Raw genomic sequence first — 23,245 nt, 5'->3', positions numbered from 1 at the left:
ATGTCTCACCCTCTATCTCTCTCTATATGTCTCACCCTCTGTCTCTCTCTATATGTCTCACCCTCTGTCTCTCTCTATACATCTAATACATCTTTATATCCGTTTCTCACTCTGTCTCACCTTCCATCTACTTCATGCTCGGTCTGTTTTTCTCAGCTGGATCTGATATTGGATTAAAAAAGAAATAAATCAGAGAACAAAAGAAAGAGTGTAAAAATTAGAAATGATTAGAATTTGACTCCTGTTAAGTGTCTTGATTTGTTATCATCAGATTTAATTGAATTCTATTTACACTTCTTATTAGTGTTGGGTTGGGATTTGTGTGTCGAGGGATGGACAGTAATACAGTTGTACAGCAATGCGTGTGTGTCATTGTGTTCTCATTAACACACAGGACTCGATCACTGTGATACGACACACAGGGAAACACAGACTCACACACTCTCACACACACTTCCTCTAAACCTGTCTCGCTTCTTCAGTTGGATTTGGTATTACAGTGTGTGAATACTAAAGAATAATATTGTACCTCTCTCTCTCTCTCTCGTTCTCTCGCTCTGTCTCTGTGTCTCTGTCTCTGTGTCAGTGCCATGAGATGGTGGTACGAGGTCAACTCCCCGTGTGTGAGGAGGACCTGCTGTCTCTGGCTGCTCTCAGGCTGCAGGCTCTGCTCGGTGATTACGGGTCGTTGGCTCCGTATCCGGCGCTCGAGCAGCTGTACCCCGTGCGGGCGTTAGGGAACCGGGCGTCACTGCCTCCTGCCGAGGCTCCCGGGTGTCCTCCGTTTCCCGCCGGACTCCTAGGAGCGCTGTGGGGTCAGAAGAGGCGTGACGGTCAGGAGCAGAGACAGCGCGCCAGGTTGAGAGACGAGGCCACCGTTCTGTCGACCAGCATCATGGAGCGGTGGAAGTCTCTGTCTGGGTACAGCCGCACAGACAGCATGGCCGCTTACCTCACCATCGCACGCCAGTGGCCAGGATTCGGGTGTACGCTCTACGAAGTGGACTTCTACATGGTGAGACATTCAGCTGCGTGATTGAAGAGACAGTCTAGAATTGAAACGGACTGAGGTGATGCTAACCGTGTCCATGTGTGTCTCTGTGTCTCTGTGTGTGTGTGTGTGTGTGTGTGTGTGTGTGTGTGTGGTTCAGAGTTCGAGCGGGAGTTTCTCACAGCGTCTGTTGTTGGGCGTAGCCGCATCCTGTGTGTCTCTGTACCGACCGGGTGAGGCCGAGGCCCTCGAGTCACTCCCCATCACACAGATCTGCTCGTACGGCATCTCCGACAGCAACACCTTCACCATCACTGCCACCGACCGACACCTGCTGTTTCACACCTCCGAGGTACTCGCCATGTTCAGTCTAAGTGAGACGTCATCATCTGTGATGAAGAATTTATCACCACTGACTTTTATTTTCCTGTTAAAATCCTGTCACAACACACTCCAGATGTTACAGCAGTCCACACAATTCACCCCCCATACACACACACACATACACACACACATACACACACACATACATGCACAGATATACATACACACATACACACACACACATACAAACATATACACACACACACACACATACATACACACACATACATACACACATACACACAAACATATGCACACACATACGCACACACACACGTACGTACACACACACGTACACACACACAAACACATACACACACATACACACACATTCACACACACATACACACACACATACATACACACACACATACACACACACATACATACACACACACATACACACACACACACACACACACACACACACAGAAAGTCACTGATGGTTAGAATAAAACCTGGAATACATTAGTGTTATATTTACAACACACTGGTTGTTAGCAGTGAAAGCGACACTGGTCATTTCAGACTGCAGACTGTTCTGTGTCTCAGACTGCATAGCTGTGCACTGTAGTAGGGATTATAGTGTAGGTAAGTGTGCAGTGTAAAGCATCTGACGAACCAGTCTGGTGTTAGTGTGTGTGCTGTGTGTACACTACTGCTCTGATAAACTCTACTGTCTCACTCTCTGTCTGTCTGTCTGTCTCACTCTCTGTCTGTCTCACTGTCTGTCTCACTCTCACACTGTCTCACTCTCTATCTGTCTGTCTGTCTCACTCTCACACTGTCTAACTCTCTGTCTGTCTGTCTCACTCTCACACTGTCTCACTCTCTATCTGTCTGTCTGTCTCACTCTCACACTGTCTAACTCTCTGTCTGTCTATCTGTCTGTCTCACTCTCTGTCTGTCTCACTCTCTGTCTCACTATGTCTGTCATTCTATCTGTCACTCTATCTGTCAGTCTCTCACTGTCTGTGTCTCTCTATATGTCTGTCTCACTCTCTGTCTGTCTGTCTGTCTGTCTATCTGTCTGTCTCACTCTCTGTCTGTCTATCTGTCTGTTTCACTCTCTGTCTGTCTACTCTCTCTCTACTTTCTGTTTCACTTCCTGTCTCTTTCTTACTTGCTCTTTCTATCTGACACTTTCTCTCTGTCTCTCCAGCTTCACCTCTCCTTTCTCATTGCTGGATTAAAATTCCATGTCAGCCCTCAAATTCTAACTCACTTTCACTCTGACTCTGTCCCTGCCCCCCCCACCCCCCACCCCAGACACACATTCATTTTTCAGTCTCTCTGCCTCTTACTCTTTTTCTCAGCCTTTCTCATTCCCTTCTCTGTCTCTCTCTCTTTCAGCATCTTCACCAAACAGTCACCGTTTACTTGATCATTGTGTTCTGATCTCTCTCTCTGTCTCTATCTGTCTCTCTCAGCTGACTGAGATCATGCAGCTGATGAATGCCTACTTCAGTGCCACCCGACGCCAGCTGGCCAAGGACGACTGCATCACCATGGAAACTGGCTCCAAGCTCCGCCCCTCCCTGCTGGAACTTCCCTCTCACCCAGTTTGAAGAGACACGCAGCCGACTCTAATGTGGCCCCCACCCGATCGCTCCGCCCACCCTGTCCAAGAAACGGACACTTGATCCGTCCTGAGACGAGAGAGAGAGAGAGAGAGAGAGTAGGACGGGATGGACGACTGCCAAAGATCCCAGAATTCTGCACACGCTCCTGGCTTGGCTGCCTTTCGGACATTTTACGGACGTTTCCTAACGACAAAGAACTTAATGCTCCCTACTTCGTACTCCTCACAAACTCCAGAGCACGTTACGGGATTTACAGACACTCGCCCCAGTGCATTATGGGATTTCAAAACTGCACTTCAGACTCGTACAACAACGAGTGCACTATATATGTGGCTAAGTTGCGATTTGTGACACGCAGCTAGTGTATGTGTGGGTCTACGTTTAAACCAAAGCATCTCTTTTTGTTCAGTTTCTTTTTTTTTTTTTTTTTCTCTCCTCCCAAAAAAACCATCTATGCTAAACACAGACAGAGAGTTTTGGACCTGGGAAGCGTGACTTCTGGAGCTCTGTCTTCAAGAAACGCAGAAATGTCTCACACAGCATTTGTTTGCTGTCTGACGTTCGTTCAAAACCAACACACACACACACACACACACACAAAAACAACCCAGGCCTCATTACACGAGTCAAATGAAGGCTGATTTCAGGCATATGTAGGATTCCTGTAGGAGTAACAGCTCACGCCATGCAGCACATAACCGTACCTAAATAATCGTAGCATCCGCTGAGTTTATCATCGTCATTTTGCTTTTTTATAATATGTATAAATGTTGTCTTTTTTTTTTAATTTATGGACTTCTATCTGTACGTTTTTTTTATCACTTGTTTTTTTTCTATCTCCTTAAGAAGAAGTGTATAAGTAAGTGTATTTTATTCCTTAATTAATCACACAGGGCCTGGGAAGAATCCGTCCTGACGTATATACATCTCGTATATCTCTGTAAAAACCCGTATCCACACGGCTACCCAAAAAACAAACAAACAAACAAACAAATAAATAAGAAAGCAACACGAAACCAGATCGCAAAAGAAAACGCCTCCATCAGCATTTATTTTCACACGGACCAAATGTCCTGGGGGGGGGGGGGGGTCCTCGTCCGTCCACTCGTCCGTTCAGCTGTGCCTCAGAGAGACTTGCCACTTGTGCCTGTAACAGAAAAAGAGAAAAAAAAAGCCTAAAAGTCTGAATCCATTCACAAGAACTACTTTTTTTTTCAGACCGAACGATCAGGATCACGTCGAGTACCATCAGAACCACCCGGTGCCATAAGTGTTCATAACATTCACCAAAAACAAACCCTAACAAAACAAATCTAGAGTGTTACAATTAATACCAAAGTACACTTTGATATCGTCGGTCATTTCTTGTGTATAATAAGTGGCACTTAGTATAATTACACACAATTATCACCGTGATTTAGAAATCCTACACAATCCTTGTTTAACAGACAGATTTAAAACAGTTGTTGTTGTCAGGTTTTTGATTGTTTTTTATATATATATATATATTACATGTAAGAAACGTCGTTTCCCTTCCCATTACGCCACACACCCAAATCCAGCAGCGTCGCCGCCCTCCACGCGTCACTCGAGTAGCTGCAGGCAGCTCCGCCCACCGTCTTAATGCTTCACGTCGCGTATGCTAACACAGAGCGTGTTGAGTCAGGATGCTGCACGGTACTGCGCCGTGTTGCGCGTCTGTAGCCAGTTGCACTATTGTCTGTACAGCTAACGTGAATGTGCAATAATAAAGAATGATGGTAGATAATGTATGTGATTAAATAATAAAGGAAGCACCGTTGGACCATCACTGTTGTTTTGGGCCGATCTCTCTTTCTCTCTCTCTCACACACAAACACACACACACACACACACACACACACACACACACACACACACACACACACACACACACAGCTGTAAGGTCTGTCTGGTTTTACACACACACACACACACACCTGTAAGGTCTGTCTGGTTTTACACACACACACACACACACACACACACACACACACACACACACACACACATACCTGTAAGGTCTGTCTGGTTTTACACACACACACACACACACACACACACCTGTAAGGTCTGTTTGGTTTTACACACACACACACACACACACACACACACACCTGTAAGGTCTGTTTGGTTTTACACACACACACACACACACACACACACACACACACACACACACACACACACACACACACACACACACACACACACACACAGAGTTAAAAATTTTTTTTTTACACACACACACACACACACACACACACACACACACACACACACACACACACACACACAGCTGTAAGGTCTGTCTGGTTTTACACACACACACACACAGAGCTGTAAGGTCTGTCTGGTTTTACACACACACACACACACACACACACACACACACACACACACACACACACACACACAGAGCTCTAAGGTCTGTCTGGTTACACACACACACACACACACACAGCTGTAAGGTCTGTCTGGTTTTACACAAACACACACACACACACACACACACACACACACAGCTGTAAGGTCTGTCTGGTTTTACACACACACACACACACACACACACACACACAGCTGTAAGGTCTGTCTGGTTTTACACACACACACACACACACACACACACACACACACACACACACACACAGCTGTAAGGTCTGTCTGGTTTTACACACACACACACACACACACACACACACACACACACACACACACACACACACACACACACACAGCTGTAAGGTCTGTCTGGTTTTACACACACACACACACACACGTGCACTGTAACATCCTTTAGCTTGGAATTCTTACTAGAATTCTATTCAGCCCCGAGTTCAAGGACAGAAAAAATAAATAAATCCATGTTTTTCACCCGATTCTGAGTAGCACTATTCAAACATGTAAGCCCCACCCACATCTTTTCTGATTGGCTGATGGCTTTGTTACATCATGTTCTGTCACCATTCAGACTCAGTCATTATTGTAAAACTGAAGGTCGGGATTTCTACCAAAAACTCAATTAAAAAAACAAACAATAATGATGCATTTACTGGATGTGTTTCAAACAGACTTTCCAAAAATCCACATCATTATTTACATTTTTTTAATTTAAATATTTAAAATAATAAAAAAAAAATATAAATACATTTTGTATGTATTTTTTTTTTATTATTTTAAATAATATTTATTTATTCCTAGTAGTTTTAATTCTAAGCCATTTCAAACTGAGCAGGAACTGAATCCAAGCACAGATTTGATGTGGAAACCTTCTGACAAATAAAACAGCTTTTATTTTTTTATAAGAACAATCATAACAGTCATTTGTATAAATTCCTCAGCTGCATGTGTACAATTAGGCTTTTGGTTTAAAGACCAAGCACTCACTCTCACACACACTCTCTCACTCATTCACAAACTCTCACTCGCCCACTCACTCATTCACCCACCCACTCATTCACCCACCCACTCACTCATTCACTCATTCGCCCACTCTCACACGTTCACCCACCCACTCACTCATTCACCCACCAACTCACTCATTCACCCACCCACACTCACTCACTCATTCACCCACTCACACTCACTCATTCACCCACTCACTCACCCACTCACTCACTCATTCACCCACCCACACTCACTCACTCATTCACCCACTCACACTCACTCATTCACCCACTCACTCACCCACTCACTCACTCATTCACCCACCCACACTCACTCACTCATTCACCCACTCACACTCACTCATTCACCCACTCACTCACCCACTCACTCACCCACTCACTCATTCACCCACCCACACTCACTCATTCACACACCCACACTCACTCAATCATTCACCCACTCACACTCATTCACCCACTCACTCACTCATTCACCCACTCACTCATTCACCCACCAACTCACTCATTCACCCACTCACTCATTCACCCACTCACTCACTCATTCACCCACTCACTCACCCACCAACTCACTCATTCACCCACCCACACTCACTCATTCACCCACTCACACTCACTCATTCACCCACTCACACTCACTCATTCACCCACTCACTCACTTTCACCCACTCACTCACTCATTCACCCACCAACTCACTCATTCACCCACCCACACTCACTCACTCATTCACCCACTCACACTCACTCATTCACCCACTCACTCACTCATTCGCCCACCAACTCACTCATTCACCCACCCACACTCACTCATTCACCCACTCACACTCACTCATTCACCCACTCACACTCACTCATTCACCCACTCACACTCACTTTCACCCACTCACTCACTCATTCACCCACCAACTCACTCATTCACCCACCCACACTCACTCATTCACCCACTCACACTCACTCATTCACCCACTCACTCACTCATTCGCCCACTCTCACACATTCGCCCACTCTCACACATTCACCACCCACTCACTCATTCGCCCACTCACACATTCACCCACCCACCCACACATTCACCCACCCACTCATTCACCCACCCACTCTCACACATTCACCCACTCACTCTCACACATTCACCCACTCACTCTCACACATTCACCCACTCACTCTCACACATTCACCCACCCACTCTCACACATTCAAACACCCACTCTCACACATTCAAACACCCACTCTCACACTCATGCGCTCACTCACACCCACTCTCCCATTCACCCACTCACACTCTCTCTCCCATTCACCCACTCACACTCTCTCTCCCACTCCCTCATTCACTCACTCTCCCACTCACACACACACACACACACACTCACTCACTAAAAGCAAATCATTAAACAGTGAAACCTCTTGTCTTAGAAAATCATTTATTTAAGTGAACACAAACTATTTACAGTAGAAAACAATGTGCAGGCGGAGAGAAAGAGCAGCTCTGAGAACACTGTACTGTATGAAAGACCACAGAAAGAGACAGAAAAATAGAAACCTCACGTTTAACACTAAGGGACCTGTCACGCTTCCTGTAAGACTTTTTAATGGAAGCTTTACTCTTGCTTTAATACCGCACAGGCCCTCAAACCTGATCCTGAACATCTACTTCATTTAAGCTGCTCATTCCTGAGCTGCAGTTGGTGTGTTAAAGGAGATGAAACACTGATGTTCAGGCTTCTGTGTGAACAAACACTGTTCCCAGCTCAGCCTAGGATTAGAAATGTCTTAGGATTCTGTCAGAGAAGCATTCGATAGTCTTCTGGAAACCGTCGAGACGGATGTGGCTTAATTCCTGATTATCAGCTAGATGAATTGTCTTGTTAAAAGCTTTGAACTTCAAAGATGATTAAACGATCAGGCTCTAAAAGGCCACAGCACTGCTTCATCGTGTGTGTGTGTGTGTGTGTGTGTGTGTGAGTGAGACACAGAGAGTGAGTTAAACAGGAAAGGGCACTCATGGATCTATTCTGTCTTTGGCCTTTGGCTTATCATTTTTTCCACTCCACCCTTTCGGCTCTGCTTTTCCTACAGAGCTGCTTTTGGAGCGCCGTCCCTACAAGACCACCCTGCCTTATCTGCTTACTCAGGACCCTGTGTGTGTGTGTGTGTGTGTGGTCTTGACAGCAAGTGTGTGGTAAAATTAAGGAGCTATGGTGAAAGGTTATATCAATAGACTGAGTGAGTGATAGAGAGAGAAAAAGAGAGAGAGAGAGAGATACACTGGTATATTTGTGCACATCAAAGTGCACACACACTCGTCTTGTTCACACAATCAAACAATTCAATGCAGACAAATGCTTAAGTCCAGGCCCTTTGTGTGTGTGTGTGTGTGTGTGTTACTGCTCCTGAGCTCCCCAGGAGATGTAGTCAGGCCGTGTGGCGGCGCTGTACTCGTCGATCAGGTGCTGCACCACCTCACGTGAATTGTCCAGCTCGTCAAAGTTTTCCTTGAACATGTCCTCCTTGCGGAACTGCTCGAGGAAAGCCTCGCGTTTGCGGAGTTTGTCGTACTGACGGCACGTCCTCTCGAACAGCTGAGGCGTGAGACGAGGTGAAAAAATGAGAGAGAGAGAGAGAGAGAGAAAAAGAGAGAGAGAGAATTAGTGTTAAATTAACAGTGTGACTACAATCTCAATACCTTTACACTCCTTGTACTTTTACAGGAAACCAGAACTGTTCTTGTGTGAGACGAGTGGAACCCGTGTCATGATGTGTTTTTCTGCTCGTCACAGCTTCCTGTCAGCTCAGACATTCCTGGTCTCTTTCCGGCCGCAGGACCGCTGCTCGCTGGATGTTTTCTGTTCTTCCGCATCATTCCGTATAAACCGTAAAGACCAGTGTGTGTGTGATAATCCCAGATCATCAGCAGCTTCTAAAAAAAACTTAAGCCACGGCTGCTACCAAATGATTGGCTGATCCTGTTAAAGTGGCTGGTGCGTGTGTGTGTGTGTTCTGTTCTTTACCAGTTAATGTCATATTAAGCGCTTTATTAATTCTACATCGTGGATGCTGACTGCACTTTAGCTTTGGGGTTAAATCAACAGGCAGCAGTTACGCTGTAAAGACAGAGCTTGACTTGTGAGATGTCAGACGGCAGACATCGTTTGCGCCTCGAGGCCAAACCGCTGCAGCTGAACGCTTCACCTAGTTCTACTTCCAGCAGTGAGAAAGGTGTGTCGTGCTCTTCTCTGTGAAAGCTCAATAGCGACTGGTTTACGAGCGTTTTAGTCACTGTGACCTTCCTGAGTCCTGAATGACACATTTACTGCAGCATGATGACCCATCTGATCAACTCCCAAGCATGTAAGCTGTGTGGTAGTGAGTGACATCACAGAGCAGTGGGCGGAACTTACAGAGGAGATGCTGGTGTGATTGGCCATCATGAGGCCGCTGACGCGGTGAGCCGAGGGCAGGTACGGGGACTTGCGTGAGAGCGCTACCTGAATGCTAGCAGGACCCCACGGGATAAAATTAGCCAACTTCCTTTCTCGGATTCTCTGGAGACTCTTGTGGACCTGAAGGACGAGTCGGACAACGAGAAGGATGAAGAATAACAGTAATATATATATATATACACATACAATATATGCTATAAGCCTGTTTTAAATATATAATATAGTATGTATAATATATAAGGTAGGTTTATAAGAAAAAAATAAAACAAGAAAAAAAAGAAAGCAAAAAGAAAAAAAAAAAAAAAAGAATAAAAAAAAATAAAAAAAAAGAAAGATATAAAAAAAAATAAAAGAAAAAAAAAAAAAAAAAAAAAAAAAAAAAAAAAAAGAAAAAAAAAAAAAAAGAATAAAAAAAAAAAAAAAAAGAAAAAAAATAACAAAAAAAAATAAAAAATAAAAAAACAAAAAAAAAAAAAAAAAAAAAAAAAAAAAAAAAATAAAAAAAAAAAAAAAAAAAAAAAAAAAAAAAAAAAAATGAAAAAAAAAAAAATAAAAAAAAAAAAAATAAAAAAAATAATAAAAAAAAAAAAAAAAAAATTCTAAAAAAACCAAAAAAAATAAAAAAAAAAAAAAACAAAAAAAAAAAAAATTAATTAAAAGAAAAAAATAAAAATTAAAAAAAAAAAAACAAAAAAAAAAAAAAAAAAACAACAATCAAACAATATAAAAAAAAAAAAACAAAAAAAAAAAAAAAAATAAAAAAAAAAAAAAACAAAAAAAAAAAAAAAAAAAAGAAAAAAAAAAAAAAAAAAGAAAAAAAAAAAAAAACACTAAAAAAAAAAAAAAAAAGAAAAAAAAAAAAGAAAAAAAAAGAAAACATAAACACACACAAAATAAAAAACAAACAATAAAAAAACAAAAATAACAAACACCCCATAACACAAACCATCACAAAAAACCCATCAAACACAAACAATACACACACACCCCATCACACACACCCCATCACACCCCATCACACACACACCCCATCACACCCCATCACACACACACCCCATCACACACACACACACACACCCCATCACACACACACACACACCCCATCACACACACACACACACACCCCATCACACACACACACACACACCCCATCACACACACACACACACACCCCATCACACACACACACACAAACCCCATCACACACACACACACACACACACCTGTGTTGGATCCACCTCTCCCTGAATGATGTTAAGGATGGCGATGTAACAGTGGTTAGTCTGACGGTCTCTGCCCGTAGACACCATGACGTTCTTCGGCTGCAGGAGTCTCCTCATCACGTCCAGGACCGTTGTCTTCCTCACGCTCGCTACCTGAAAAAAAATAATACCAAATTTAGCTTAGAAACGTGGCGTATTAGAGAAAGTCCTCATCTATCAAGTGAGGTGTAGAGACCCATTAGCAGTGGGCGGGGCCAGTGACAATACAGGTGGGCAGAGTGTGGCTGTATGAGGCGTTATGCAAATAAGAAACAAAGAGTTTTAAGGATATGAAAGATGGAGGATTCTGGAGGGGTTACAGGAGCACAGCTGTGGTCAGAAGACACACATCTCAGTAACCAGTTTCTTTAACAGGATAATAAAACAGGTGGAATAAGAGCAACGGAACTCTTTTACGTTGTTGATCGGTTTCCTATAACCGCACGCTCGTGTTTTATTCCTCATAGTGCAGTTTCAGTGTGAACAGAAAGCTAAGTAATAACTTGGTGTGTAAGTGTGTATGCGTCATCGACGACGTGGTCTTAGTCATCTCACAGAACACACGTTTAGAGCTTCACTCAACACCAGCTCTACGTGACACATGACTCATGCTGGACAAAACGTGACTTGGTCCATCTGGAGAAATTATTACTATTACCCAGTTCTTTATAAAACTACACATTGTTTCCACACTGGTGTGTAACCTCCACCGTTAAAGCCAGTTAAATAACACACTCGTCGTGAACGTCGGAGTTAGAACTTACTGACTGGTCAGTGGTCAGCGGTGTGTAACCGGTCATGAGAAAGTGGAGGCGGGGGGTGGGGATGAGCGAGGCGATCAGGCCAATCAGATCGTTGTTCATGTATCCGGGGTAACGCAGCGTCGTCGTGCTGGCGGACATGATGGTAGAGACCTGGAAAACAAACAAACAAACAAAACAAAAAAACATGACGTGTCAAAAGCAATCCTAATTCATTCTCATGACATAAACAGCACAGACTGGATCAGGCTGGTCATTCGGAAAGGCTACGGTAACACGACGAGGCACTATTTAACCACAAACTTAAACAGAAAAGCATCGTTTTATTTCTTATTCTTTAAATAGAGTTTTGACAGCCGGGGGTTAAGGAATTAAAGCTGGAAACAGAGATGTGTTCGTGTCGCAAGCCTCCAAACCGTGGCTGGTGTACACATCATTAAAAACGTAAGTAAATAAATAAAGGTTACATGTAACCTCTCTGTGCACTGTCTCAGTCGTGAGGGCGTGGTCTTTTTTTGCGGTCGCATGACAACCTGCAGTTACGCTCCTGTAATATTGAAGGCAGACAGGAGAGACGGGTTTCGGAATGACGCGGTGTTCACGCTCCGACCGGTGCCTCGGGGGAAACCGCTGAGCCCTGCGGCTAAAACTAAACGCTCGGCCCAATTACTCAGAAGCAAAAGTTTCAACGTGGTGCACTTTCCTGTTCGAGCGTATTCATTTTGTGGTTATGCGACTGGAATGTACAGCCAACAGGGCGTTTTTCACTGTACGCTTATCGGTCTACAGCGGGGAATAAAAGTCGGCGTACATTTTATCCGTCTAGAGTTACTTCTATCACCGTAGTTACTAAGATTGTATTTCTTTCTGTCGACAAAAAGCCCAAGGCTTGTCGTGTTACAGAGGAACCACAGAGCGTGATCGTCAGACTCCTTCCGTAAACGTCTCCGTTCGAAAGATGTCACCGTTTAGGCACTCGGACGTCTTTGAAATCTATTTCCGTAAAGTGTCCTCTGTGTTACTTTAGACACAGGAATGGATCAGAAACGTAACACTTTAGAAAACAATCAAATTGTAAAATTCAAGTCATAATAATAAGAACAAATATTACTGTTGAGAATCTCGGAGAATCCGAGAGACGCTTTCAGGACGAGAGACTGAGCATCGACAGTCTGGGACTGCGGGGTCCAACCCCAGCAAACCGATCATTCTATTCTAGAAAGCAGGAATGGTGAGAGAAAGTTTGTGCCCCCCTCCCGCCAAATGTTAATACATCATTAAATATCTTTTTTCCTTTCCCACTATTTACATCTGTAAAACCCGACATGAAAAGTCTGCACGTTGTATAACAAGTCTATTTACTTTTGTTGTAGTCTTTGCACCGATCACGTGATCTTGTTTTGCCGTCTTTGTTGAGAAAAATTCCTAACGACCGAGTTGCCATGACAATAAACAATGAAACCGAATCTATTAAGCGGTCCTGAAACGGAGGAAAATGACCGGACGGTGGTTTCACAGGCGTTAATGATGAATGCCAGGATCCGTGGTTTACCTCGAACTTACATTCCTCGCTCTCAGAACTACACACGTGTCATTATGCTCACTGTAGCTGAATAATGCACAGCAAGTTCGGAGTGGGTTTAATAATAAGTAGGGGGCTTAGATTATAACACAGGGTCATGAATTATTCATCATTAAGTGCCTGTGTGACTTTGCTCTTAAATGACAACAATATTAGCTGCAGTAAGAAGTTCAGTCCCAGTAAGTGAGTGCAAAGTCTAAGGATTTTGTTTCTATTGGAAATAGATGTGTGTGCGCGTGTGTGTGTGTGTGTGTAGAAGTCGAACGGTGCCAGCGGTCCGCCTACACGGCCGAGATCAGCAGATGCCGCCGGGAGGAAATGAGTCTTTAACTAGGTGAGCAATGCTGAAGTCATAAGCCACAATTAATACACGGAAAAGACGACAATTTCACGGATATGAATTTCTGCTCCTTGAACACAAAAGACATTTTTTGCAGAATGATTCACGCTCATTGAACCGGTTTCACGTGTCTTTCTAGTGTGTCAGCCATCGATTTATCAGATCGCTGGACTGAAATAAAACTGATTCGGAGATCCCCCCCCCCATATCTGTTACTCCGGAGTCGTACAGGCTTACATGCTTGATCAAAAACACGGTTTGGGATGTTTACGCCAGGGCGCTGGTGAATTCTCCCAGCCGACTGGTCAGAAGCTGTTGATTCGTTCTTTCTAGCAGCAGCTCTACAGGTTTCTAAGGGATTTTCCTTCACTAACTCTAACAGGTTATAGTTTGTTTACTAACAGCATATTCACTTATTTAACAAATTGAGCCATAAGTTTAGGGGGTGGAGCTGAAGCGGACTGGACTCCACCTCATACGCTTAACGTCACAAAGCAACGGATGAAACAAACTTATCCAGCATGTGACACGAAGCACGTTCAGGACTTGAATCCGCACAGCTGTCTCTGCGGTAGGCGGAGCTACATCAGGTCTGACTCCACCCTCCACCAGCTGTGTTACAGAGACACGGTGTTAGAACACAAGTTGTTGTTGTACTTGTTCAGGGTCTCGACGGTGGATCGTCTGATCTGCAACACTCCCGCATTGACAGCATGGGCTCCTGTCTCAGGATCAGAGGGACGAGCTGTTATATGATGTCGTCTTTATAGTTGAGAAATTATTACAGAGTAACTGACATCAGGATGATGCGGCCAAATAATCGGTTGATTTTTGCTGTACGTAGGTAAATACGTCACACTCACTGATAGCCCGGGAGCTAGCGACAGACAAGCTTTGGTCTTTTAACTCAGAAGATTTATGTACATGAAAATGTGTCATGAAGACGTCTGATGTCGAACGGGAGCTGACATCCTTCGTGGATGTTTCGCAAAAGTCCAAATAACTTGAAATGGATTAAAGAGAAAAACGTATCAAGCGTTGATTAGAGGAGTGAAATACTATTTTGTTGATTATTTTCCTACACGATGACGACCGCAGGGTTTTATTACTTAGTTATATTTAGGGAGCATGGGGAAGAGGGGGGATTTCTGTGGTTTCTATGGAGATGGACCGGCTTTATATTTCTCACCAGCTGGTTTATCTGTGAGAACGACGGGTTCTGGATGTGCAGTCTGTCTGTGGCGATCCGGTTCAGAGCCGTGTTATCCAGCACCACCTGAGAGAGAGAGAGAGAGAGAGGGATGAAGTATGAGAGAGAGAGGGAGGGAGTGTGTGTGTGTGTGTGTGTGTGAGAGAGAGAGAGAGAGAGAGAGAGAGAGAGGGAGAGAGAGAGAGAGAGAGAGAGGGGGATGGAGTATGAGAGAGAGAGGGAGGGAGTGTGTGTGAGAGAGAGAGGGTGGGAGTGTGTGTGTAAGAGACAGAGAGCGAAAGGGTGTGAGTGAGTGAGTGAGTGAGAGAGAGAGAGAGTGAGTGTGAGAGCACGAGAGAGAGAGAGAGAGAGGGAGTGTGAGTGAGTGGGAGAGAGAGAGGGAGAGGGCATGGGAGAGAGTGAGAAAGAGAGAGAGAGTGTGAGAGAGAGAGAGAGGGTGTGAGTGAGTAAGAGACAGAGAGAGAGGGTGAGAGAGTGAGTGAGAGAGCACGAGAGAGAGAGATAGTGTGAGAGAGTGGGGGAGAGAGAGAGAGAGAGAGAGTGTGTGTGTGTGTGTGTGTGTGTGTGTGTGTGAGAGAGAGAGAGAGAGAGAGAGAGTGTGTGAGAGACAGAGAGCGAAAGGGTGTGAGTGAGTGAGTGAGTGAGTGAGTGAGAGTGAGTGTGAGAGCACGAGAGAAAGAGAGAGAGAGAGTGTGTGTGAGAGACAGAGAGCGAAAGGGTGTGAGTGAGTGAGAGAGAGTGAGTGTGAGAGCACGAGAGAGAGAGAGGGGGAGTGTGAGTGAGTGGGAGAGAGAGAGGGAGTGGAAGAGAGAGTGAGAAAGAGAGAGAGAGGGTGAGAGAGGGTGAGAGTGAGAGAGAGAGAGAGAGAAAGAGAGGGTGTGAGTGAGAGAGAGAGAGAGTGAGTGAGAATGAGAGAGAGAGAGAGAGAGAGAGAGAGAGAGTGAGTGAGAATGAGAGAGAGAGATAATGTGAGTGAGTGGGGGGAGAGAGAGAGGGTGTGGGAGAGAGAGTGAGAGAGAGAGAGTGGGAGAGAGAGAGAGTGTGTGTGAGAGAGAGAGAGTGTGTGTGAGAGAGAGAGAGTGTGTGTGAGAGAGAGAGAGTGTGTGTGAGAGAGAGAGAGGTGTAAATAAAAAGAGGAAGAACAGTGTGTATCGGAGTATTCCTTGGTATTAACACTTTATCAGCCTCATTAGTTCCTGGACTAATGTAATCTGCCTGAGCAGGAGTCTAATCCAGCACACAGCAGCGTCTGACTCGATAACCCTGACACGGCCATCACCCTGACACTTGCCCATAATCACGTTAGCCGGTCCCTGGGGTTCTGTGTGTGGCTTTGATTTTAACCTAAACGCACAGTGATGAAAAAAACCCCAGATGTTTCTACACATTTCTACAGCGTCAAGGAACGTTTTCAGGGATGATTGTGGGTTTTTTGGGTATGTATAAAACACCCTGCTGTGACGAGCTGCTTGGGTTCGTCCAATCAGCGCTGTTCAATTCAGCAAGCTCCGCCCCCAAACCCTTCTGGCCTAATGAAAATGAATTTACAGCTATAATAATATTAGTCATGGGTTTGGAGTAATGTAATTAAGAAGCGACTCCTTTTCCAGTCTATTACCCCTAGATGGTCAATCTAGGAGTAATGGTTGGTGGATGGTCTTTTCACACTGCTTTTAACCCCAGGGGGGGTGGGGGTGGTTTCTCGTCATTCTAACCTGCTTTTAACTGCGGGTACAGAAACGTTTCATACGTGTTATGTACACAGGGTAAAATATTGAGGAGGATGACGGAAAACATTAGAAGTGTCTTTTTCTCCTCATCTATTTATTTATTTATTTTAAGAGCGGAAGTGAAACGGGAAGAAAGCGAGGTCTATTCCGAAGGTCGGATCGAGTGACTGCGGGTGGCGAGAGAGGAAATGTGCAGTTAGCTGTTCGTGCGGTGGAGAAAAAAGATGCCCTGTTCTGCTCACAGCAAAGTCAGCACACTTTCAGTTAATGTTGACTTTGACTAATGTGTGTGTGCATGTGTGTGTGAGTGTGTGTGTGTGAGTGTGTGTGTGTGAGTGAGAGTGTGTGAGTGAGAGTGTGTGAGTGAGAGAGTGTGTGTGTGTGTGTGTGTGTGTGTGTGTGTGTGTGTGTGTGTGTGTGTGTGTGTGCGCTCACCACACAGTCTGCGTTCTGGGTCAGTCTCTTGAGTGTGAGTAGAGAGTTGTAGGGCTGCACCACCACATCACTCATCTCATCCTGGTTGGGAAACACAGAGTATGTCTGCACCAGCTTCTTAGGATATCTGAGAGAGAGAGAGAGAGAGAGAGAGAGAGAGAGAGAGAGAGAGAGAGAGAGAGAGAGAGAGAGAGAGAGAATAAGAGAGAGAACAAGAGAAAGAGAGTAGGAGAGGGAGGGAGAGAGAAAGAGTGAGAGAGTGAAAGAGAGAGAGAGAGAGAACAAGAGAAAGAGAGAGAAAGAGAGTGAAAGAAAGAGGGAGGGGGGGAGAGAAAGAGAGAGAGAGATATGAAATAAAACAGACAGCAAAAGCAGGGACATCAACAATAAACACTGTGGCACAAAAAGCAACGTTAGCAGCGTGTCTATTACACGTCTTACACTTTTAGGAATGATCCCGACTCGTTACAGCACAATTCCATGTACTGTGATGATACAAACACACGGGATCGAGCTGTGACGAGAAAATAATCAACAACAGAGTGGTTTCTTCATCTCCAACATACCAGAGCAAACATTTCAAGATTGAAAGATTTTTTTAAACCCATTATTCATTACATGTATTGCTGTGAAACCTTACAACGTCTCCTTACAGGGAGCGTCACGTTTAAAACGTATTAGTTTCAGATTATGTATTTTACGCCTACGCCGATTACGTGTAATGCGTTCGTAAACCGTTACTATAGAAACAGGGGCATTAAGATAGACGTCCCCCAATTTACCCGACAAACTGCTTGATGGATGAAAGAAGCAGCTCGCCGGTACCTTATATTACCCGAGTTTAGTAGGCGAGTGGGTGTTAATGAAAGCTCGGCTCACGTCTTCTGTGTCTTTTACATCATCGTTAAGAGGAGGAGGAAGAGGAGGAGATTTACGGCTCTGTTAGGACTCTGTGTTTAAAAAGAGTTAAAAGCGGGGACCAAAGGAGTGCTAAATGCTTGTGTGATGCTGCATGTGCGCTGCTATGTCTAAAATAAAAAAAAAAAACACACAACAAAAGCACAGGTCATTACACTGGCAGCTTCTAATTATCCTCGGCTGGATCCTGACAAAGCTCAGGGTGGAAACCGAAGCTGCAGTGCAGAGTTACAGCACCACAATAGGAATGAATACATGAGGTGGAGTACCGTGTGTGTGTGTGGGTGTGTGTGTGTGTGTGTCTTGTAACCTGTCATTGAGTTTTTCCAGGAGGTAAGAGCCGAGACCAGACCCTGTGCCTCCAGCGATAGAGTGACACAGCACAAATCCCTGTAACACAAATAGCACAACAGTTACAGAGAGTGTGTGTGTGTGTGTGTGTGTGTGCAGGCAGCTGCGTACTGTACACCACTGTGCAAGACCATAAGACTATTTTACCTGAACACACAAAATAGGTCTGATGTTAGGAATCAAGTGACAGGGTGTAATTGGGGTGGGGGGAGTGTGTGTGTGTGTGTGTGTATGTGTGTGAGAGCTGACTGAAGCCATTAAAAACTCTGTAGTTTTAAAGGGTGGGGATGTTTCCCGCTTGTGAATTAACAGGACATAAAAAGATGTGAAATAACCCCTTCCCTTCGCACGGTGTGTATGCACGGGCTCCTAAACGTCAGCAGGATAAAGACTTCCAGCTCAGAGCAAAGACGCGATGCTGAAGAGCGGGAATCTAATCGCGTCACTGCTCCATCTGGAGGTGATCAGGATGTTGTTTTTGCACCGCGAGCTGCGAGCCAGGGCTCACGTGAGACTAATGGCTGTCAGGACGGGAATAAAAACAGAGCGAAAACTTCGGCCCGTTCGTCACGACTGATGAGGTTGACGTCTACCGGTGACGTTCTTTAGGAGAGCTTCGGATTTGGGTTTACAGAAACAAATAACGGAAAAAATTTTTTTAAAAAAAGTAAATAAAATAAGTAATAATAAAAAATAACAACATTGTAACAAACCCGATCATACAGATGATAATCAGGAAAGAACACGTGTACACGTGGACGCAAGCAGAATCCAGCGTGGTGAAAACTCACATTATGGGCAATAATAAATAAATAGAGATGCCACAGTGAGAGGAAATGGAGTAATGAGTTAATCTAGAACGTGCACGATAAACAACGGGCTGTGTCGTAAGCCCCGCCTCCTCTCTATTCTCATTGGCTGCTTGTACTTACTCTGTAGATTTTTACAAATATGTCTGTGGTGTTTGGTTTAGAAAAGTCGCACTCGTGAATTTTGAGTATCTGATTATTTGGACTTTCTTGGATTTCTACTCATCTTGTGTGAGAATGTCCGTCCACGATTAGCTACCATGTCTGTGATTGACAGGTGAGAGAGAATGCCCCTCCCACCCTGAGAGCATTGCATCTCCTGAAAAAATAAACCTTATTAAAATAATTTTCTGCAAAACAGAGAGATGTGGAAAACTCCACCTCCAGGCTGTCACTGCCGTCTGCTTCTCTGTCGATGATGTCAAAGATGTCCTCGTGGATCTTCTCCCCCTAAAAAAGAAAGAAAAACAAAAGCTTTAGTGCTTATCCAGGATGTACATGAACATGACTAATAATTAAGTGCAGTGTGAGGTGAGAATCTTTGAAATCAGAGTGTGTGTGTGTTAGAGGCTGTGGAACCTGAGAGAAGCCGCTGGCCCAGTTGTTACCCGCTCCACCTCCGTGCTCTGAGAGGTAGATGTTCTCTGGGTTGTACAGGTTAGCATAGGGTGAGTTCAGGATGGTGTGGATGACTCGAGGCTCCAGGTCCAGGAGCACGGCTCGGGGGATGTAGTGCTCGTCGTCCGCCTGTGGGGGGAGACACGGCACAGGGAAAAGATTTAGAACTAATTATTACTCACTGTTAAGTTTTGTTGATTGTTGATGTTGATGTGTGGTTTGAAAATATTGACTGCAACAGGTTTGGTGGAGAGAAAAATTCCTGTTGAGGATTATCGAGGAGTCCTAGAGCGTACTGTTAGCGATCCATAAAAGTATTTGCACCAATAATTTTTAAATATGTAAATGTCTGTTTTGGCAGCTTGTGAAATGCAGATGAAAGTTTTTTATTTGTTTTTGTTTTCTTTTTTACGCAGAATTTTAAGTTCCCTTTTAACTCGGGTTCCACGCACTGCTCTGACCTTATAATATACATCTGGACTTTTGCTTTTTCCCTTGGAGAACAGCTCCCTCTTCTGGCCAAATAATACACCAGCCACATATACTGTACCTTACTCAACTCTACTTCCCCTTTTCCACAAAAAAGAAACGTGTGCTGGAAACCGGGTGCTGAACCAGCACTCAAACTGCCTCGGTGGAAAAGGGGCATACTGTGCAGCCTCACACTAAATGGCCAAACAATAGTGCATGACTGACCCACTAGATATTTGACCACAAATGGCTGTGATGGTCAGGGGTGCACATACTTTTGACCATGTAGTGTAAATAAGCCTACCGATGTTTCTTTGTGAATTGTGTTACCTGATAGAAGAACACGTCTTTCCGGTCCGTGCCCTCGGTGGCAAAGTCCTCGACGATGCCCTCAGGGCTGATGCCATGTTCGGCACACAGCTGTTTCCAGAACTCGAAACCGACTGCAACACATTAACACAGAACGCCATCGTTATTCACACGCAAAGATTTCCACCGATCCGATCCAATTTCCGACTCTGCTTGAATTTGTGCTTCTGTGTCTCGTCAAATCGGATCCAAAGAAGGTGGCTTCAAGGTCAAGGTCAAGGTCAAGGTCCCCCCCCACCCCCCGGGTTTGTTCTGCATCCGGACTTAACACTGGACAAACTTCAAATGTTAAAATTCTCAAACTCTCTTTTCCTAATTCAGATCATTTTTCCCTTTTATTTACCGGAAGCGTATCATAACCCAAATGTACATGCTTAAAGATTTATGTGACTCTTATTCTTCTATTTAACCTTTTTCCTTGTTTGATTGGATAGGAATAAGTAGAATTAAAGAGATTATTAATGGATTATTTGAGAGAGAGAGTGTGTGTGTGTGTGTGAGAGAGAGAGAAAGAGACAGAGTGTGTGTGTGTTTGAGAGAGAGAGAGAGTGTGTTTGAGAGAGAGAGAGAGAGAGAGAGAGAGAGAGAGAGAGAGGTGTAGTGTGTGTGCGTGTGTAAGGGTGAGAGAGAGTGTGTGTGTGTGAGAGAGACTAAAGAGAGAGTGTGTGTGTGTGTGTGAGAGAGAGAAAGAGATAGAGTGTGTATGTATGTGTGTGTGTGTGTGTGCGTGTTTGAGAGAGAGAGTGTGTGTGTGTGTGTGAGTGTGTGTGAGAGAGACTAAAGAGAGAGTGTGTGTGTGTGAGAGAGAAAGAAAGAGTGTGTATGTATGTGTGTGTGTGTGTGAGTGTGAGAGAGAGAGAGAGAGAGAGAGAGAGAGAGAGAAAGAAAGAAAGCGTGTGTGTATGTGAGTGAGTGTGAGAAAGAGAGTGTGTGTGTGAGTGAGACAGAAAGAGAGAGTGTGTGAGTGAGTGAGTGAGACAGAAAGAGAGAGTGTGTGAGTGAGTGAGACAGAAAGAGAGAGTGTGTGAGTGAGTGAGTGAGTGAGACAGAAAGAGTGTGTGAGTGAGTGAGTGAGACAGAAAGAGAGAGTGTGTGAGTGAGTGAGTGAGACAGAAAGAGTGTGTGAGACAGAAAGAGAGAGTGTGTGAGTGAGTGAGTGAGTGAGACAGAAAGAGTGTGTGAGTGAGTGAGTGAGACAGAAAGAGAGAGTGTGTGAGTGAGTGAGTGAGACAGAAAGAGAGAGTGTGTGAGTGAGTGAGTGAGTGAGACAGAAAGAGAGAGTGTGTGAGTGAGTGAGTGAGACAGAAAGAGAGAGTGTGTGAGTGAGTGAGTGAGTGAGACAGAAAGAGTGTGTGAGTGAGTGAGTGAGACAGAAAGAGAGAGTGTGTGAGTGAGTGAGTGAGACAGAAAGAGTGTGTGAGACAGAAAGAGAGAGTGTGTGAGTGAGTGAGTGAGTGTGTGTGTGTTCTCTCTTGGAAAAATTTAATTCATAAGAAAAATTGTGTGCATGTAAATGGCAGCTTTAACACCAAGCCCCTGTCACGCGCATGACGGTTACAGCTCAACACCGTACACACATTAATTATATTATTCACTGTAAAAGGTTTCCGAGTTCATTTGAAGCTCACAAATCCCCACTATTGTCTAAATGGGCATTAACACCGACCGAACTGACGTCTCCACACACTTGAGTGATGCTAACTGCGCTAGCTCCAACAATGCTAACTAGCTAGCATGCTAACTTAGCTCACAACAACGAGCTACAATCTAAACGCGTTATAACGTTTATCTTACTCTGATTTCCACACTGCCCCAGCTGCAGGGTTATAATCTCCCGAGGCATTCTGCGTGCGTTTGGGGCTAAATTCCAGCAGAATTGTGTTTATAAAGCTTCCGTCAGCGCCGTCACTGAATCTTCCCGCTTCAACAAACAAAACGCCGCATAACTGTAGAACTCACTGCGCATGCGCAGCAACACCACAATCACCGTTGCATTATTATTATTATTATTATTATTATTATTATTATTATTATTATTATTATTATTATTATGCTAGATAACGTTTGACGTTTGACACACTGTTAGGAGTATAACCGTGTTTTATAAAGTGTGTATGTATGTTTTGTAAGATTCCCTTATCTGTCAAACATATTTTATTAGACTGTCCTGGACTTAACACAAGCAGAATGCTCTTTTATCAAGTAACTTCACTTAAGGACATATTTAATGACTTTATGCCTGAAAAGGTTTTGAATATTTTTTTATCATATGCTAAAAAAAATGTATAATATTACATATTTGGTCTTCGTGATCACATTGTTGAGACTCAAGATGGCATAGACAACCATCACGTTAGCTTAATTTCACTGGTTGTTTGTGCCTTTCATAAGTTGAGACAACACCATGTCACAAAGGTTCATACCCTGTAACTGCAGAGCAAAAAGTCTCAGGAAAAAAACTGTGTAAGGCCATGTTGTTGTTGCAGGGATACTAAACACTTATACTAACTCAGCTGACAGTCCTGGAAGGATGTCACCAGTTAGCTTGGCAGTGTAACACACAAGTCCA

The 23,245-nt window shown here is 44.1% G+C and overlaps 2 protein-coding genes across 6 annotated transcripts in view; one reads left to right on the top strand and one right to left on the bottom strand.

The window, feature by feature from the left end:
* Positions 1–4,768, top strand: part of plekhh3 (pleckstrin homology, MyTH4 and FERM domain containing H3) — a 37,046-nt gene extending 32,278 nt beyond the window's left edge. For all 4 annotated transcript variants that reach the window (XM_027161032.2, XM_047800713.1, XM_027161033.2 and 1 more), the window contains 3 exons: positions 587–1,015; positions 1,152–1,343; positions 2,806–4,768. In XM_027161032.2, coding sequence (XP_027016833.1) covers positions 587–1,015; positions 1,152–1,343; positions 2,806–2,943 — 759 coding nt within the window. In that variant the 3' untranslated portion in view covers positions 2,944–4,768. The remainder of the gene's footprint in view (positions 1–586; positions 1,016–1,151; positions 1,344–2,805) is intronic.
* A 3,016-nt stretch (positions 4,769–7,784) lies between these two features.
* tubg1 (tubulin, gamma 1) lies at positions 7,785–22,637 on the bottom strand. Of its 2 annotated transcripts, XM_047800556.1 has the most exons (12): positions 22,471–22,637; positions 20,638–20,750; positions 19,798–19,965; positions 19,600–19,668; positions 18,369–18,448; positions 17,141–17,267; positions 14,955–15,041; positions 11,847–11,996; positions 11,044–11,196; positions 9,779–9,940; positions 8,740–8,959; positions 7,785–8,539 (listed from the first exon to the last, which is right to left on the bottom strand). In XM_047800556.1, exons 1-11 carry the CDS (start codon positions 22,517–22,519, stop codon positions 8,762–8,764), a joined length of 1,356 nt encoding a protein of 451 aa, XP_047656512.1. In that variant the 5' UTR covers positions 22,520–22,637; the 3' UTR covers positions 7,785–8,539; positions 8,740–8,761. The 2 variants fall into 2 exon arrangements, with proteins under 2 accessions (XP_047656512.1, XP_047656511.1); XM_047800555.1 differs by having other exon boundaries at positions 7,785–8,959; positions 22,471–22,636.
* Positions 22,638–23,245: the final 608 nt, after the last annotated feature.

This window comes from Tachysurus fulvidraco, chromosome 15 (genome assembly GCF_022655615.1).
Source record: "Tachysurus fulvidraco isolate hzauxx_2018 chromosome 15, HZAU_PFXX_2.0, whole genome shotgun sequence".
In the NCBI taxonomy this organism is placed as follows: domain Eukaryota; kingdom Metazoa; phylum Chordata; class Actinopteri; order Siluriformes; family Bagridae; genus Tachysurus; species Tachysurus fulvidraco.
Note: the sequence above shows the minus strand (reverse complement) of the source record. Positions and strands in the feature narration are given on the sequence as shown.